Genomic DNA, 19895 nt, shown 5'->3' with positions numbered 1-19895 from the left:
ACAGATATATTTTAAATTTTTCTACGTTAAGGAAACCTTGCTGAAGCTTTGAGCGGAATGTCATCAAATGATATGAAGCGAAGACCGGAAGTCGGTGAGTGAAACCAAAGGCTGTAAATTACACAGCAACGAAAATGTGTTGTAGCTTTAGACCATGGCACTGAAATCTTCCCTGAACTAAATTAGGTTGTTACTTTTGCCTTGCCTAACTACATGTAGCCTTGTGATAGTAACAATATACTTTTCGTTTACATTACATTTTGTTACCATAAACTTACTTATAAAACACTATTCAATCAGTAAATCTTTTTTTTAGAATATCCAAATAAAATTAAAGAAAAAGTATTTATCTAACCGGTCTAAGAGTATTCAAAAGCCATTTCGTTGTAGACGACCGTATACCATTTTGTTTAAGTCCGATTTCCGAAGCCATACGTGCTGATCCTAAACTAAACTTAAATTAAATAAAAAGCCACCTACTAAAATGAAGCGGCCCTTCTTATTAGCCATGTGACCTTAGATATTTAAGTTCACACGCTATTCGATCAAATGTAATGAATTTTCGGGTACGTACAGAATTGTGTAAAACCAAATTTTACCAACAAAACAACAACGAATAATTTTTACATACGCGTATCAAATTGGAATATTCTTGTACCTAAATTTTAATTACTATAAATTAAGTAATTTGGGTAAAATATACATTAGGCAGGTTAAGACAGCCCTCAAAACGTGAACGGGGAAACTTGTAGCTGAGCGTAGAGGTAGCTTTGGTGTACAATCTACACTTCTACAAGTTCTCCTTACGTGTTTTACTATTACTTTTATTTCCTTCAATAATTAAAGGTTTTCGAAAGGTAAAAGCCCTTCATTTGCCCCAAAAAAGTGCTTTAAATTCCTAACAAGCCTTTATCTTTTTATTACAATTTTTACTATACTTGGCGACTCTATAAAAAATTTATATATTTTAGCTCGTTTGCTAGGATACATTTACTAACCGTATTTTTACCAAGAATGTATTTAATTATATTTAGAGGAGAATGACTAGTTGAGATTATCCCCCCCCCCCCCCCCCACCTCTCATGACAGGGAAAAATTCGCCCGCGCATCCCCTCAGCCTAGTCATTCTCCTGAAGTTGAAATAAATACATTATTGTTGTTCTTTTGTTTTAGTTGACTGTCCCGAACTTCGTCTGATAACAAGTGATTGCTCTAGTCTCAATGATATCCTGCCGCCCGACACCAGCGTCTCTCCAGAGTTAAAGCATACATGCAACAAACATGAAGTCTGCTACACTTGCGTAAGTTCTTTGCTTTCATTGCGATAAAGCTCGATTCTCTGTATGAAGGTTCAACAAAGGCACTCTTATTGTACCAAAGTCCTGAATTGAGAGTCGAAAATATCCACTAAATTCACCTCAGTACCGATGCCACTTTGTAAATTATTTAAAAAACCTAGCAACGGTTACCAAATTAATTTTCCTTCAGCTAAGCCTTCGCTCAATTAAGCAAAACACAAAAAACCAAGAGTATCCATCGATTCATAGAGCCTCAGAAAAGACCAAATAGCAGAAAACAAATGTTGAAACCGCTACTGCTTTTAGTCGCTTTTATTAAAAATGAAATTAAATTAATCTAATCACACAAAAATTAGAAATATAGGATTATTTGGAATATAGAAACCGGCCTTGAACATCCTTGAAGTTAGGTTATAGGGAGAACTGTGTAGTTAGATGATGCACAGATATCTTGAAGGAAGCTATCGCCATCTAACTGGCGATAAGACTATGATATAAATTCAAAATTCAACTTGAAAATAATTGGTATATTACACTGGATATTAAATTTTTAAACTTCTTTTCTACGAAATATCACTCATCTTATAGTCCTAGTCGATACTACTTCGCCCTTATTATTAATACAACCACATAGCCTATAAAACAAAAGTAGACTCATCTACGAAGTATATTATTCATTTCTACCTCACATTTACTAAGAAAACAAGTGGTGTAACCACGATTTTGGGTTCAGCGTTGTTTTTCCACACCGAAAATGGCGGACATTTACGAAAATATATCTAACCCTGGTCGTTGGCTTTTCGAACGCTATTTTGAATGGGAGTTTCCATAAAATAGGGAAGTTCACGTGTAAATGTTTAGCTCTAGTTATTAAAAATAGAGAGCACGCGCCGGACTCGATAAAGATTTGGGAATTTGAAGTCCACCTGCGAAACGCGCACGCCAAAAAAAGTATTAAAAAGCTCCGTGACACGGTAAAAACCCTTCATACTTTGAAAATTTTTATTTTATAGAAAAGCCTATTAATGTATCTACTAAGACTATTAGCCTCTATTCGTAACTGGCTCGTGGGTGTGACTTGTGCTCATTGAATTTTATCAAAATTGAGAACTCTGTCATTTGTCGGTGGCGCCATCCGCTGTTGAATTAATAGTACTAATGTACTTTGAAAGTAATAGATGGCACCACCCGTATAATGATAGAGTTGAGGGCTGAGTGCACAGACTCGAAATTTCAAAATTTGATTCAAGAAACCACGACCCCCGAACGCGACCATGTAATTCTAACGGTACTATTTAAGGCTTGTGCTCGTTGCCATGGTAACGCATATGGGTCGACGATGACATTAGACGCCCATGGCGGTCACGTGATTATTTCCCAAGATCGTGTGGCGTTTTGCCTCGTGATCAATGTCGTCAAATTAAAGTCATAGCAGCCTTTGCAAGGCGGGGCTTAGCTACGACGTATACCTACTACGCTATAATAATAATAATAATAATAATATTTTTTATTGTTTATCATTCCATTCCATTTTTTCCTACGAAGCAACCACCCAAGTAGATATGATATCTTTTTAACAATTACAGGGTGAAGCATTCGGTTTAACCGCTTCAATCTGTGACGTCCAGTTTCTGAGGGAGACGGCGCAAATTTGCAGCCTGGAAGGCGACAAGTGCGAACCTCACGATTTGACGAAAATCTTGGCGCCACTCAGGGAACGCAGGGTGTTCTACAAGCGAAGCATTAACCCCTTGTGTTACAAAGCTCACGTTTGTATTGGTCGTTTCCTCGCCGAGCCATGAGTCCCGGCCGTAATGAAAAAGCCGATTTAACTGTTCTAAATATCATATTGAGAAAACATTATAAATATTAAACAAATAAATATACATCATTAAAAATTAAAAAAGTGTTATACATCAAATGAAATAAAAAAATGTTTATATAGATGGTTAATATAATACCAAATCGCGGTCAATAAAAATGTAATGACAAAATATATACAATATCAGCTCATTTTTAGTAGACAGAGAAGGAGTGACGCTAATTGTATTTTTAAAAGGCTGAATAAGTGTAACGTGATAATAATATCAGCCTAGTTTTATTACTGGTACGATTGTACAAAATGAGCTTGGGTCCTGTAAAACACACACATCCCGTGATATTCACACAACAAAGAGTACTAAACGTTGAAAGGCGAGCAAAATTTTAAACGTATAAATTATATAGTTGTTCTGTTTATATGTTAAATGTTTTATTTGTAATTGGTCCGCTCTTTTCATCGCGAGATAGTTGTTGTCGAGACTGTACCAAACATTGTGTCCCAACTGGGTTCGTTATCGTCCACCAAGGCTTAAGCACTACGGATACATTCTAAAAATCTCGAACAACAGATGATGAATGAAATGGCGTATATTTGAAATGATAAATTGAGTGGTTTGCAAAAATAAATTGAATTATACAGTTATGTTGCGATTAATTCATACATTGATGGTGGGTATTTGAAGAGGAAAATATATTTTACTACAAGTTTCGATTATACTTTATAAGCAGTTAACACTTATCATCTTTGAGTATATTATATGCTAGGGCGAATGCGTTTAGATTAACATATAATATGAAGCTATAAAGCTTCAGCCTCTGTTTTCTTGATACCCAGAAAATATTATCCATCCACACGGAGGCAGAGCCTGGTATCGTACCATTGTGTTTCCCCTTCCTTACCAGCAGAAACTACACGAGAAAAGGCTGATGGGCGTGGTTTTTCTTCCAGAGAATCAGGAGACGAACATATTGATGACCTCTTATTTTTCGTTAAATTATAGCATTCTTGATTCTACCTATCATATCAAAATTCTATATTAGCAGGAGTCGAGAATGCTATATACGCGACCGAAACGAGTGTAGGTGGTGCTGAGCGTCACGCTCTTCCGAGGTAGCGCCTCGGTTCTAGTGTCTGCTATTGTCAAATTAGACAATCAAATGTTAAATCTGGACGTCGTAATTGCTCTGTGTTACCATGAAGAAAACGCCAAACAGTATATAATGGTATCTTCCCACTGCGCCGAATCCCATTCGACCGAATTCCGCCAATGTTTTTGATGAAATTAGCCCAAAGGCGGGTTTTGTATTTTTCTAATCGACCGACGCCATACTCACAATTGAGCAACCGCAAAAAAAATAGTTTTTCTTTCTACTCCTTTTGATTTTTTATGGAAGCGTTTTAATTTATTTTTAAGTCTGTTAGGTTAGGTAAGGTTAGGTTAGGTAACACTGCATGCTGTTCTGACAGATGCTAAAACGGAAAAAACCGAATCCTAAACCCGGAGAAGTGCGGGTTTTTCGGTCGAATGAGATTCGGCGCAATGGAACAGATTCTATAAAATTATACTAACATGCAAATATGACCTTTTTAAAGCTTCTATTTCATCCACCATAGTCCTCTAATATGCTATTGGCTGACAAACACAAATAACGATCGCTAATACGCCACCTGTTTAGTTTTCGTCGACAACCAAATAAGGGCGTTGCAACAGCTTTCGGTCGCGAATACATGCCATTGTGGCGTAACTTTGCGGGTGGAACCAGAAGCCTATCATAAGTCTCCATAAGTAAAGGTCTAGCATAGAGACCTATGTTTACGGTATTGTCCATGCGATAAAAAAATTATCAAACGACGATAGGGCAGTAACGACATATTCTTTTTCAAAATTTATGCATCTAAAATATTTTAATACTTGGTAGAGCAGCCCCGCTCGGGTTGATAAATGCCACACCAAACGAGTCTAAATCTCACATTTAAAAAATAAATACCTTCAAAAACACAAACCTTATTTCTAATAGCCAGTTTTGGGTTCTGATGAATGATTTTGCAAAGTTAAGTGTTAAGTGTTAAGTTTTAAAGCGATAAAATTATGAATAACCTTGGCTACGGTGCTAAGGGCTCGCGGTAGAGATTTCTCCGCGTGGTTCTATGTTTAAAAACGTTCGCGAACGGCTTGTGCGCATTCATAAAGCATTTCGCGAAATTTATTTCCGAAATGCATAGTTGAGGACCTAGCCACTAGGAGGTGCAGATTTTGAATAACTACCTCTTAATAACGGGAATGTGATCGTCAAAATTTGGCCTAGACCTTTGCTTATGGGGACCTTATGATAGGCTTATGGTGGAACTTATACAAAGGGCTTTTATTAGTGCTTGTCTTTTAGTTCAATCTGCTCACGGATCCAGCTTATTTACTCCTCCCTGATTTTAAAGGGATTTGTATTAATTAAAATTTTTGCGTCTAATTGGAGCTCGATAGTTTTTTATCGAATCGGGTCTCTTAAATCTACTTTATGGTGCGTTCATTTTCAATCCTGCATTTCCCATTTTTTGTTGCGGCTACACGATATCCCCATTCTTATAAAAGCCACTGGAAAGTTTAAGTCGAAGTTCCGCAGTTTTACGCAATTTGGTCACAACACGCTAAAAATGCGATTTGCCAATTAGCATTCGTAGTTCTACATATGACTCCTCATTTGTTAAATTCGGAGTTTATCTAAATTTCACACGTAACCAAAATGATGGCCATTTTCCAAGATGCAGAAAATACAAACCGAAACTGGTAATGTGTACATTTCATTTGCTTACTCCATATTGTTTTTGGTGTCAAGACAGATGCACTGAATGAATAAGTTCCATATGGATTTTAGCCAGATGTAACTCCACAATTTATACCGAACTTAACTTTATTTTCCACCAGATACATACATAAATTGCACTGTGAAGCTGCCCAAATCAAAATTCCCGGCAATGATATTCCGGAAATATCTGTTAATATTGTTGTGCTCTCTATGTTAGACAGGGTTCATACAACTATTGGCGAATCGACTTCCTTGATATTTTCAGGATCGCCCACTCTTATTTCCCTGATTTTTCCAGGTGCATGATAACCTCAATTACAAAAAAGCGGTACAGATTTACTCATTTCATGATTGACATTTAAACTAAATTGATTCCATATTACAATACATAAAAAGTAATGAAGTCAAATCTTTAATTAAAAAACTTATTGATGTAAATTTTAACTTTTTAAGAAAAACGTTATGAACCCTCATAAATTACCCTGATTTTTACCAAAATAAAATATTAATTTACCTGAATTTTCTGTCAACAATATATTTCCCTGATATTTTCAGGGTTCCCAGGTTTTAGGATCCCTGGTTAGAGTCTACTGGCTTCTGAGATTTTATCTGGCTTTAAATTTTAACGAAGTTAGCGTTTTTACGACTTCTAAAAACCATTTACAAATCAATATTTGTTTAAGAAATGAGTTTAAATTTAATAACTTTTATTCATTAAAGGCATGTTTTAAATTCTATTTAGGGTCATTTGATGTATGTATGTAGGCAAATTTTTAAAGAATCTTAGTTCCAAATTTGTTGTTTAACTTTCATTGTTTATTATGTATTTCAGGTAACACTAGAACCAGTCTTTTTTAATCGGTTTAAATTTACAGTATAATTTTTTTTTAATTCTACGTTTCGGTTAAATATATTGTATTGTGAATTTTAATTCATTTTTACGTGTCATAACTAATATTCTATATTGTTAGTTAAGACTTAAGAGCGGTAATCAATATATACTCACGTATCCTGCGATACCTAATTTTGTTACAGTAGTGTGACATTTTAAGTCTTGGGTTTGTATTACAGGAAACGGACAATGGTATGATTTAAATATATTCTACGAGTAAGGCACATACTAGGAACGTAATCATATTTGTTATAGTGATTTTGGAAATATTTACAAAAGTTATATATCTTTAATTTCTCGACTATCTAGAACTTTAACCAGCATAACGTGACCGCTTAACGCTTAAGATAGACAAAGTCCAAAATACACAGGAACCAGGATTAGAAAATCGTTTAGATATCTTATAGTAACGTAGAAAACGGGACGTAACAAAATATAATGTACCCTACACTAAATGTTGAAGCATTTTAAAGTAAAACCGTTATTAGTGAACCAAGGACGATTTCATATATAAATTATACTAATAATTTCAATTTCTTTTTGCTCCTTATTTTATAAAGCCTTGAATCAATTTTTAAATTCTAAAATTTTTTATCTGAAATTTAACCTTAGACACGGTGTCTAGATCATACAGCGCAATGGGCTTAAAAATAGCGACGGCTAATACGCCACCTGTTTAGTTTTCGTCGACTACCGAAAAAAGGGCCTTGCGATAGCTTTCAGTCGCGAATACATGCCGTTGTGGAAATTTTACAAAGTGCTTTTACTAGTGTAAATGAATTATTTTCTCATAAATTTTGTAGACTTCACCAAGGGCGTACCCAGGATATTCACTATTACCTTTAAATTTTGCGATGAACATTTCAATTATCGAATCTGGGGCGCGATTCTACTCTTTTCGTTATTCCAACGAGAAAATACTAAACGATCGTATTTCAACGAACGTTTTAACGAAAATCGTTGTGAATTTAAAAAAATGGTATTCTACTCTTATAGTTTGCAACATTCGTTACGAACTTCTACGATAAGTAGTATGGACGACAAGAATTTTCCCTAGTAACATGCAATGACGTCATTGCTTACTATCATCCAATAGAAGAAGACGTTACAAAACAAAAATACAAATAACAGCAGACGATTTCCGGTCTCGAAAAACGCGTCGGTCCAAGGCTTATTGTTCGGGTATATTGTAAGGTTTTTAAGGAATTCGTCATACAATTGATGGACGGAAATATTCCTAACCCTTGCTCATAGATTTTAATTCACCAAGGCGGGGGGAAGATGGCGACAAAATGCGAGTCGTGGCCTTATCGTGGAGTGAATTAAATCTGAGAGAGGGGGTTACAATACAGGGGAAAGAAAAAAAATAAAAAAAGAGGGGGAGATTCGAATTCAGAATGGAAACCCTTTATCGTTAATCAATCACAAAATCTTTATTTAACACTCAAATTTATAAATAACACTAAATTACAAAAACAAATGAACAAAATTGCGGGGGGAACTGAGGGGATAATCTTAGTTTGCTTCTAGTGATGGTTAGGCCATCTCTACTATGGTTCTTTTAGCTTTTTCCAATACACGAGGGGAATTTAAACACTAAAAATACACTCTTTGACCTTAAATTTGATAATTAAACTATCTCTTACTATTTTCTATGGGATCAGTTCCGGTATCCCTACTCTCAGGCATCTTGGTTTCAAAGGATGGAGGGGGCAGAAACAAATATACACTTACACTAAATGATAATAAACACTACAATTAAATACTACAATTAAAGATTCTACAATTAAACAATGACAATAATTAACTCAAAATAATAACAACGGCGAGGGCACAACGCGAACGGAAAAAGTAATCTGAACTGTATAAATACAAGAAGCAGAATGAACTCTCAACCTCGAGCAGACCTGTCTTAAATCCTTTTCTCGGACAATAGCGAGGGATTAAGCTTTCTTTTCTAAAACTTTTTCTCTACTTTTCACTGGCTACTTCGTATTTCGACCCTGGGTACTCTACAAGGGGGGGGGGGTTATGATGGAAATTCTACTCATCACTTGGTTTCGGTGTCCTCCGCTACGTTGTCGTCTCTCCGTTTACGGGTTTTCTCTTTCCTCGGTTTACGTAAGATGCCCGACACACGCACTTCACAGAACGTGACGTCTTTGGGGAAAATCATCTTTAAACCAAGCTTCAAAATAGCTACCGCAGCGCTATTTTGAAGCTCGGTTTACAGATGTTTTACCCCATTGTCTACCCCCTCGGTGGTGAATGTTTCGTTGCGGACCTCTCCCGGTTATTTTTATCTCTATTTCCTCCATACTCTTTGATTTTACTAGGACGACTAGTTTCGGCACAACTTTGTGCCATTGTCCAGACGAATTTTTTTAATTTATTTTTCGTCTTGAAAATGGTACAAAGTTGTGCCGAAACTAGTCGGCCTAATAAACTATTATTTTAATTCACTAGCGTAAGGTGTTTTAACTTATTTCATAAGATTAAATTGCCTTACTATTCTTGCTCTCTGTTGCTGGCCAGGTGAAAACCAATTGTCGTTTGGTTGTGGAACATAATTATCGACTCCCACTTCCTGTATGTTCTCTTCATTTGGCAGTTCATTCTCACTTTCGTCCTCACTATCGCCTCTCAATTCCAATCGCCTCTTTCTGCGCATATTGTGTAACGTGCAACAAGCATAAACTATTTTTCCTGCAGCAGTTGGGTCATAGTGTAAAGTGCGGTGTTGTAGTAAACAGCGGAATGTTTGCTTTAGTGTTCCAATACATCTCTCCACAGAACAACGGGCTTTACATAAAGCTTTTGTGTAAGCTTCTTCCCTTGAGCCATCCTCAGCATCGAGGATAGGTGTCATAAGCCACGGTCGAAGTGGATACCCACTATCGCCTACAGTTACAAATAGTCATTAACATTCTTAAAGGGATCCCTCACTCACAACAGGGGAAGGCATAGGGGTCACAAAAAACTGGTTTTGAAGCACACTGCAAGTCTGGATTTTATGTTACCCCTATGCCTCCCCCTGTTGCGAGTGATGGATCCCTTATATATATGTTGAGTACAAACCGATAAGCCAGAAGTTTCTATTCCCCTCAATATATTTTCTCTCTAAGTAATTTGACACCTTGGACATTCGGAAAATATGAGAATCATGAGATGACCCTGGGAATTTGGCATTCACATTTAATATTTGCAAATCATAATCACATATCTATGAAAAGAAAAGCATATGGACAGAGGTTTGGGAAATTTATTGTACCATAACGAAATGGTGTACTTACAATTTGCACATTCAATGAGTGGAAACCTTTACGATTCACATAGACAAACTCAGTCACTCTATCACCTTGCTTTGCAGGGGCAACTATGGCTATATGGGTACCATCCACAGCGCCAATACAGCCTGGGAAGTCTGTTTTTTCATGGTATCTTAAAAAAATAACATTTAATTTAGATATACTTTATCAATAATCCCTCGTTAGGATTTAAAACCTCATCTTAATTTTAATTTGCTCTTCATCGGTTTCAGGGAACTTTATGTACTCAGGCAAAACCATTTCAATTAAAGCGTTAGTAACAGCTGACACGCAACGACTCACAGTGGCTTGGCTTACTGCCAGGAACAAATCCTGCCCTACAGATAATTGATAACTGCCAACTGCATAGAAACGAAGAGCAACTAGGACCTAAATTGAATATTTAATTTTTTATAATAATATTATTTTGTAGCAAGCGCGTAGGAACGTTTTGGATTAAGGGGGGGTTACAGTTTGAATACTAAATTTGGCGCCCCCTCATCGGCAGGCTTTTTGCGTCTCTTCTAAAACAATTTGGCGCATTTTTTAAACCAATTTGGCACCTTTTTCAAACCAATTTGGCAACCCTTACCAATTCCAAGGGGGTACATTTAACCCCTGTATCCCTGTACCCCCCGTTCCTACCTTTGTATCAGCTGGAATAGCTAATGTGTGGTTTCCAGTAAGCCTTCCTTCAAGCCGATCACACAAATGAATAACCATGTCTTTGTCCAGTCTGAAAAGTCTTTTAAATTCTTTTTCACTAAGTTCAAAAGCCCGTGATTTATCCCGAAGGACCCTGGCTCTTCTTAAATCACGGCGTGCTAAAAAATCCGCAAGTTCGGCTAATCGAAGAATTTCGCACCGTACTAAGTTAGCCGCCATTTTTATATTGAAAAATTAACAATTTCAGTCGTTACTTACGCCAACGACACCTCTTACCCTGTCGTTCAGTGAACGAAAAATTTTGGTAGTTTACAACGACAAACTTTCCTAACGATCAAAGTAGAATACCAATTATTTAGTTTAACGACAATTTTCAAGTTGAACGATCATTTTTTATCGTTCAGTTTCTTACCGAAAAGACTAGAATCGCGCCCCTGGGTTTCTTAAATCCATTTTATGGTGTGTTCATGTTCAATCCTGCATCTCCCTTTTTTTTGTCACGGCTAGACGATATCGCCATTTTATAAAAGCCACTGGAAAGTTTAAGTCGAATTTCCACAGTTTTACGCCATTTAGCCAAAACACGCTAAGTAGCCTAAGTTGAACACAGAGGTTGTGTTTTTTAAATCTAAAAAATTGATTAAATTTATTTCAATCGTATTTTTATTAGACAGGATAACGTGCAGAGGGGCCGTATTGCAGTGTAGATTGTTTTCTAGGCTAATACCCCAGGCTCCACCTAAGGCCTAAGCGACTTTTAAAGCCATTAATTCAGAGGGACGGGTTACAATGCGTCTGAGGGTGGTGGCAAGCCCTTCATGCCACGCCAACTACACTAACTATTACCTTTAACCTCAGCAGGTTTTTATGGAAGGGGAAACCGAACAGCTAGTTTTCTGCCATCTATTGGCTTACCAAAACCACGTGTTAATAATCACGTGATTCAGAAAAGTCAATCAACGCGAGGAGCTACCAATTTGACACGACTTTTAGGCTAATGTTTTGTGCTTACCCAACTTGTTTTGATTATTATGCCAGCGACATCTAGTGCGAGCGAATTCAACTAGACCGGAGCCGCCACTTGCTTTAATTTTAATTGATTTAATTTGTAATCATTTTATGCCTCTTAATAATTTACTAAAATTTAAATTAATATTTGTAAAATTTCATTACATATTGTTATTTAGTTTGTACTGAAATGACTATGCTAGAGATCCTACTTTTGTACATTTTCATAAATACACTGATGAATTTTTTCACTCGTGAATATTCTCACGACTCACGAGGTCGAAATCGGAGCTATTAAAAACGTAAAACACCGTGATTGGTTGTTAAGAGAGAACCTAACTAACGAATAAGCATTTACAAATTGTAACGAAAATTATACTTACATTCATTTCATCAATTAAAACTAAAAAAACTACGCCAAACGTCCCGGCATTTTCTCAAGTTCTGCCTGGCTTGGTGGTAGCATAGCTTTGCTCGAGGATCGAATCTTGGTAACTCCACTGAGCATTTTCAATACTACCATAACTTTTTTGGTTTTATAAAATGTGTATAGTTACAGAGATACGTGTAAAATATTTTTAAAAGCGTTAAAATAAAGTTATATACAACAATTGTAAAACTGATTTCTATGATTTTTCCAGGTGCAATTGCACCTAATGTATTAAGATAGCCTATGATCTTATTATTTCACAAACATTTAAATAATAATAAATAATCAGCTGGGCTAATGCCCAAGGGATCTCCTTAGACGCAACTTATAATGCCATTAATTCAGGTGCCCGTGTTACACTTACTTAGCGTAACTCACCATGCCATTGCAAATTAAACAAACTTTTCTTGAAGCAGTATATTGTGACTCATTTCATGATGGACATTTAAACTAAATTGGTTTCATATTATTATAGGATAGAAGTAATGAAGCCAAATCTTTTATAAGAAAACTTATTTTTGTCAATTTATACTATATTGGGCCAATTTTCTGAGCCCTCATACATTTCCATGATTTGTAATAAAAAATTGAAATTTCCTTGTCGTTACTGTCGAGTGTCGAGCATCTAATACCCTGATATTTCCCTAACTATCCTGTCGATCATTTCATTCCCTGGTATTTCCTTGACGTTTCTGTCGACAGACTAATTCCCTGATATTTCCAGGATTTCCAGGGATGTATGAAACCTGATTTTACTTAAATACAGAATAGTAATGCAAATTTTCCCCATAGACATCAGGATTTAAATCCAGATTTCCCGCGTGAGAATGCTAATTCTAAGCCACGGATAGAATACAGGCGTAGAAGTAGCGGGCACTGTCTTGGCGTCATTCCATTGGCCGCTGGTGAGGGGACCAAATGGTAATGTGAGTTTAATATTCATGGGTGAAATAAATCCAGGATACATTGCAGTATAATAGGAAATTTAAATAAATGATTTTTTGAAATGCTCTTGTTTTAAATAGCCATTTAAATCATTCAATCCTGATGTTGAATTCCTGATATTACAGATAACAATTTCGTTAAAGGTCTATACCATATGATATAAGAATTTTTCCAAGAAAACGGTAAAATAATTATAAGTCTAACTAATAACATTAATAGAAATGTTTATTGAAAAATAATGAAGTCGTTACATATCGTTGCAATCGGTCATCAAGATTATTCTGTTTTTATCAATAAAGTAAATTTAATCTATTTTTATATTAACAAAACTCGATGTTATCTTAAAATAGAGATATTATAAATTTTATTTTATACAATTAATAATAAATCTGGTTACAAAATTTAAACATTTAAAAAACAAAACGCCTCTTTTGACATTTTCGAAAGAAAAGTTAAAGGGAACCTTGTTAATGTTTAATAACATTTTCTGCCAACCGATGAGGTAAATACTCCCTTAGAGCATCGCTTAAATAAATTATCTAGTATGAACCTGCACGTTCGAAACATTGTATTTTTATTCATTCATATCTCGGCCAAAAAATAAGCAAAATAAAAAATAACAGTTGTTACGTGTTTAGAAGTTTTAAAACTAATAAATAATAGAAAAACCGAATCTATTAGGCGCTATAACAGGGTTCCGAAGTGGTTTTTAAGGGGTGTTTAATTATATTATAGTATAAAATGGGCAAAGTTGTAAATAAAGCTATGGTATAAAATGGGAAAAGTGGTAAATAATGGTTAATAACGTTATGACAAGTTTCTGTTACAGACTTGTAGAGTAATGAAAATAAAGTTTAAGATCTCTTTAAGTTTAAGGTGATATATTCCACTTTTTGAATTATTTTCTTGATTTCACATATTATTTATCATACAATATAAACCTAAACCAATATTTACCATAATTTACCACTACTTACCAGTAGTATGCACAATATTCGACAAAAGTGGAATTTTTGGAACGATGGCTAAAGTGTGATTTAAATGTCTATTTAATTAGTTTTATAATATAATAAATTATCTAAATATTTTCTGAACAGATTTTAAATTATTGCCTATTTAACAAAATAAAACAAACTCCATACAACCTTCTACGTCATTCTCATAAAAAAAATGGATTTAAAAATTAACAAAATGTGAATTTAAGATTTAGTAAAACTATAGCTTGGTGGTTAATCCAGGACCATAAATTGCTCTCAACAAATTAAAGCATATCATAATTAATAAACGGCAAGGAAAATGATACAAAAAAGACATAAATCATGGCATATTTACGACGATATCGACCTTCTAAATGGTTGATGTTAAAATTGGAAAACCCGGGATTAATGAAATAACGTTATATATTATTCGAGGACAATAACTTCATTCGAGGAAGTTTGAAAACTAACGATGGTGTATTCGAAAGGAATCGACTGAGCAGCTGAATTGTCACTTAGTCCATTGTCACATTCGGCTAAAAATTCTACTTCCGGTTCATCAGGATCCGGTGAGTTTTCAGATGCGTGATATTTAATCGTATGCTTGGTCAGATCCCGTTTCAATTTGCTCGAGTAACTACATAGATCACATTTAAACGGTCCACGGTTGCCATGCTTCAACTCGTGTATCTTCAAATACTTTTTCCATTTCGTAGTGAAACTGCACTGCGTACAATGAAACGGTTTATCACTGGAGTGTACTTTCATATGCTCTCTCAACTGATGCTGCCACACGCTAACGTAGTCGCAGTGTGGACACGAAAACGGCTTGTCATTATTATGGGATTTGAGGTGACTTTTCATGTGAGGGTGCCACACGGTGCTGTAGGAGCAATGAGGGCAGTGAAAAGCTCTTGATGGGTCGTGTTCTAACGAATGCTTTTCGAACACGTATCTGCTAGACGTAGTGAACCTACAAGTGATACATTGATAGCGTATTTGAGAACGATCTTTAGCCATCCAGTCTGCTCCCATTCTCTCGTTCAGTGTCTCGTGGGATTTTAAGTGGTCTTTACACTTGGTGCGGTAATTACAGTTTGAGCATTTATAAGGATTTTCATCGGTGTGTGTTCTTACATGGCGCTTGAAAGACGTTTTCACCACTGTGCTGTACGTGCAATATTGGCAATTAAAAACAGCTCCGTCTGGCGAACTTGGCGAATGAATTAATTGGTGAATCTGTAAGTTCGATTTAACCGCCGTGCTGTAAGTACACTGACTGCAACTAAACTCCTCTCCGTTTTCCAAAGACACATTTCCAGAAGAAATAACACTGCAGTCGCTAGATTCATCAAAGGTGACCAGAGGCTCCATTACTGAGCACGGCTCTTCCGTATCAGCACTGGGATTGTCATAACTTAATTCTTCGATATCAAAAACGTTCGTAGCTCTCGCATTGGACTCTTCGGGTGGGTAATATCTCGCCGGATATTCCTCGCTGGAACAATCATAACTCGAATCTTCACTATCAGAAATATTTATGACATTTGAATTCATCTGTTCTGGTTTATGAAAATTTAAAATATCTTTATCCCTTGATGATACGAGTGGCTGTGTTTGCAGTTGTCCTATTTCCAACTTTTTAATTAGAACGTAACAAGGAGCGCGAATCTTGTCGTCGATATAGAACGGTTTCAAATATTTATTGTAGTTGTCAGTGTTTACGACTTTCTCGTTGTGGGTATTTTCGTGCTTCGCCATGTCGCTCATCTGCAGAGTGCTAAAACTACACCTCGTACACTTAAATGGCGTTTCACTGAAATAAGCTTCCTCGAAATGAGCTTTCAAGTGCTCCGTTAAATTAGCTTTCTGTCTAAACGAGGCAGTACAATGTGAACAAGAAAACTGGTTTTCGATAGCTTGAATTCCCACGTGACGCTTTAAATTTATGTCCGTTTTTTCGGGGTTACGAAACGGTTCTGAAGAACCGTGTTGCACTAGGTGTCTTTCGAAATCAAAGGCATCAGCGGTAGAATAACTACACGAACACCGAATTAACCGAGAAGGAGATTGAGTTCTCAATTCAGTCTTACTCAGAGACGCCTTATCGTCAGTTCTGTAAATACATTTTGACGTTTCTGGACTTACAAGAGCTACGATTGTAGAATCATCATCATCGTCATCAACTATGGTATAAAAAGGATCTTCCTGGATATCCTTCATATCAGTCCCATCTTTTGAGGTATGGTTCATTGAAGAATAACAAACCACGTTAGCTCTAGCCATTTCACTCAAAGACCGTTTGGTTCAGCAACTCTGAAATTAAATAAATTAATTACCAGGTGGTTAAAATTTTAAATTTTATTGATCAACTCAAACTTTAACTTCGATTTCAATTGAGATTTACAAAGGCGATCTTTTCTCTTACCAATTATCCAATTAGCATTCGTAGCAGTAGCGGCGCTAAGGTTTTCTCACACGTGGGCTTATTATTTTGTGGCCCCTAAGAATTTTGTGGCCCTTAGCGGGAACCTTGGATTGGCCATATTTCGCAAAAGTGGTGAAATCGAAAAAACCCAATATTTTCTAGCAAGCGAGAAATGCAAGGTCGTTTTATTGTTGCGGCTCTCGTCGCGTTTACTGGACCCCTACTGGACCTGGAGGGGACACGTACATTCCCGAGGTATTTCCCTAAATTCCCTTAAGCCAAGGATCGAACCGAGCCTCGGCCATTTGGAAAACCCTCGGCCTCGGTACGAGGGTCATCTAAAAATAGCCGAGGAACCGAGGATTTTTTCGCTCTTATTAAAAACATGGATAACTGAAATTTTGGCCCATTTTCTACCGTAAAATTTATATCTAAGGAGAATGAATATGTGGAGACGATCGTCCGGCTACTGGCACCTTTAACGCTTTTTCCCCTCTCTTGCGCGGAGGAGGAGTCAATACTCGAAAGTTTTAGTTTTAGTTTTGTAACTTTGGGTTTAGGGCGCGCGGCTTCTTGGAGGGACGAAACATCTACAATATTTGATATTAAAACTTTTATTTGGAAGCTTTATTTATCCATTTGACTATTTAACCGTTGCCTCGGCCTCGGCCTCGGCCCGAGGCAGTTTTTCGACCCTTGCCTTAAGCCCCTTTCTTTTCTTTCTATTGGCCATTCAACTTTCTCTCAATTTCTGCTCCCTTCCTCCCGAATCTGTCTGTTAATGGTCTAATATCCTCTTGAGTAAACGAATTGATTTTGAAAGATTTTTTTTCCAGAAATACGTTTCTTAGCAATAAAACAAATTTCTAGAGATAAAAAAAAATCATAAATTCAAATATGGGGCCTCTTAATTATAAATATGTGGCCCTTTTAATCACACGTAACCAAAATGATGGCCATTTTCCAAGATGCAGAAAATACAAACCGAAACTGGTAATGTGTACATTTTGATTTGCTTACTTCATATATTATTTTTGGTGTCAAGACCGATGCACTGAATGAATAAGTTCCATGTGGATTTTAGCCAGATGTAACTCCACAATTTATACCGAACTTAACTTTATTTTCCACCATATACATACATAAATTGCACTGTGAAGCTGCCCAAATCAAAATTCCCGGCAATGATATCTGTTAATATTGTTGTGCTCTCTGTGTTAGACAGGGTTCATACAACTATTATCGAATCGACTTCCCTAATATTTCCAGGATCGCCCAGTCCTATTTCCCAGATTTTTCCAGGTGCAAGATAACCTCAATTTAAAAAAACCGGTACAGATTTACTCATTTCATGATAGACATTTGAACTTAATTGGTTCCATATTACAATACATAAAATAAGTAATTAAGTCAAATCTTTAATTAATAAACGTATTGATGTAAATTTTAACTTTTTAAGAAAAACGATCTGAGCCCTCATAAATTACCCTGACCTTTACAAAAACATTTCCCTGAATTTTTTGTCAACAATATAATTCCCTGATATTTTATTATAAATAAATATATTCTGAATTGAAAACCGTTTAAGTATCTTTTAATTTAAGGAATAAGAAAACTTTTCATGCTAAATAAATAATTGTACTTACGCAATTCACTTTTATTATATTTGGTTGCTGCTCAGCTTATGTGCGAGCACCATTGTTTACGTTTGAATTCCACCCCCTCCCTACCCCGCTGATACTTGACAAACTATAGGAGCCATGAAAAATTTTGATCCTTTAATCAAGTTTAACAAAATGTTAATAATAATAATAATAATAAAAATTCTACGTCTCGGTTAAATAAATAATATTGTGTATTTTAATTCATTTTTACGTCTCATAACTAATTGCTTATATTGTTAGTTATGATTTAAGAGGGGTATTCAATATATATTAACGTATCCTGCGATACCTAATTTTGTAACAGTAGTGTGACATATTAAGCCGTTGCCTCGCGTTCGTATTACAGCCTTTACAGGAAACAGACAACGGTATGATTTAAATGTATTCTAAGAACAACGCACATACTAGGTACATAATCATAATGTTACATGTTATAGTGATTTTGGAAATACTTACATGAGTTATATCTCTTTAATTTATCGACTATCTAGAACTTAAAACTCTTTAAAAAAGTCAGAACCCAAATTCCACAGGATTAAAATAGAAAAACTAAGAAAATCCTTTAGAGAGGATATTTTATAGTGACGTAGGAGACGCGACGAAACATAATACAATGCACCCTACTCTAACGACGTAAGTGTTGAAGCATTTTAAAATAAAAACCGTTATTAATGATCCAAGGATGATTTCATACATAAATTATACTAATAAATTACAATTTTTATTAAAAACTAATTTGTTAAAAATGAAAATTGAGTAGATTTTGTAAAATTCGCGATTACAAATAGTACTCGAAAGTTCGCACCGTCAACGATGTTTGAGTAATTAACAATGTTTTTTTTAATATAAAAATATACCTACGAGTTTAAGTTTTCACTCAATATATTCAACGTCCTTATACCATAAAAATGTCGTATCAGGCAGTTTCGTTAGGTGGCGCCAGGTGCTCCTTATTCTATAAAGCCTTGCATGAATTTGGTAATTTTAATTGTGAAGAGAGGCATTTGCAACCGAACAAATGATTTTTCGATATATTTCATTTGTTTATCTAAAGTTTGACCTAAGACAAGGTGTCTAGATCACACAGCGCAAAGGGCTCACACTCTCCCTTCTAGACTTGCTTTTTTATATCTGATAAAAATAAAACATAGTATAATAACAATAATAATAGTATGCAGCTACATGTAATACACAAAACCACACCGCAATTAAAAAATGCGATCTCTATCATATATTTTTTCTCAAAATATACTTAAATCTTATGATAAAAATAACTGCTATTCACACAGCGATCTCGACACTGACAATGGTGATCTCGCGACAGGTAAATAGCACTTTCAGTTTACAGTTTTACACCAACAGGAGAAGCGAAGCTCATTAACTGCTGGTGTCTGCTAAGCAGAAGCTTTGTGATTTATCGACTGCTTAGCAGACGAAAATACAGCACTTCTTACGTTGGTTTCTACAGGACTCTTAAGTAAATTGAAAATAATAATTGACCGATTTAAAAATTACACTTTTGCACTCTTCATCATGAGGTCTAGTAGGATAATTTACCTGCTTTTAAACTCTTACACATATTTTCACGTTCCAAATGAATTTTCAGATCGACCGATTTACCAGACGGCCTGTGTCGAAATGTACGCAATCGCTTTG

General features: G+C 35.7%; 2 protein-coding genes across 3 annotated transcripts in view; one reads left to right on the top strand and one right to left on the bottom strand.

Annotated features, from left to right (window-relative positions):
* LOC149954549 (uncharacterized) overlaps positions 1-3758 on the top strand; it is a 34102-nt gene extending 30344 nt beyond the window's left edge. For both annotated transcript variants that reach the window (XM_090169130.1, XM_090169131.1), the window contains exons 7-9: positions 32-94; positions 1174-1301; positions 2885-3758. In XM_090169130.1, the coding sequence (XP_090025256.1) occupies positions 32-94; positions 1174-1301; positions 2885-3100 (407 nt within the window). In that variant the 3' untranslated portion in view covers positions 3101-3758. The remainder of the gene's footprint in view (positions 1-31; positions 95-1173; positions 1302-2884) is intronic.
* Positions 3759-14118: 10360 nt separating this feature from the next.
* Positions 14119-18756, bottom strand: LOC149954548 (uncharacterized). Its single transcript, XM_090169129.1, has 2 exons — positions 18696-18756; positions 14119-16463 (listed from the first exon to the last, which is right to left on the bottom strand). Exon 2 carries the CDS (start codon positions 16431-16433, stop codon positions 14574-14576), a length of 1860 nt encoding a protein of 619 aa, XP_090025255.1. The 5' UTR covers positions 16434-16463; positions 18696-18756; the 3' UTR covers positions 14119-14573.
* Between the last annotated feature and the right edge of the window lie 1139 nt (positions 18757-19895).

Source organism: Leiobunum rupestre, chromosome 3 (assembly GCF_980474605.1).
Source record: "Leiobunum rupestre chromosome 3, qqLeiRupe1.1.hap1, whole genome shotgun sequence".
Taxonomy (NCBI): domain Eukaryota; kingdom Metazoa; phylum Arthropoda; class Arachnida; order Opiliones; family Sclerosomatidae; genus Leiobunum; species Leiobunum rupestre.
This window is presented reverse-complemented; position numbering and strand designations above follow the sequence as displayed.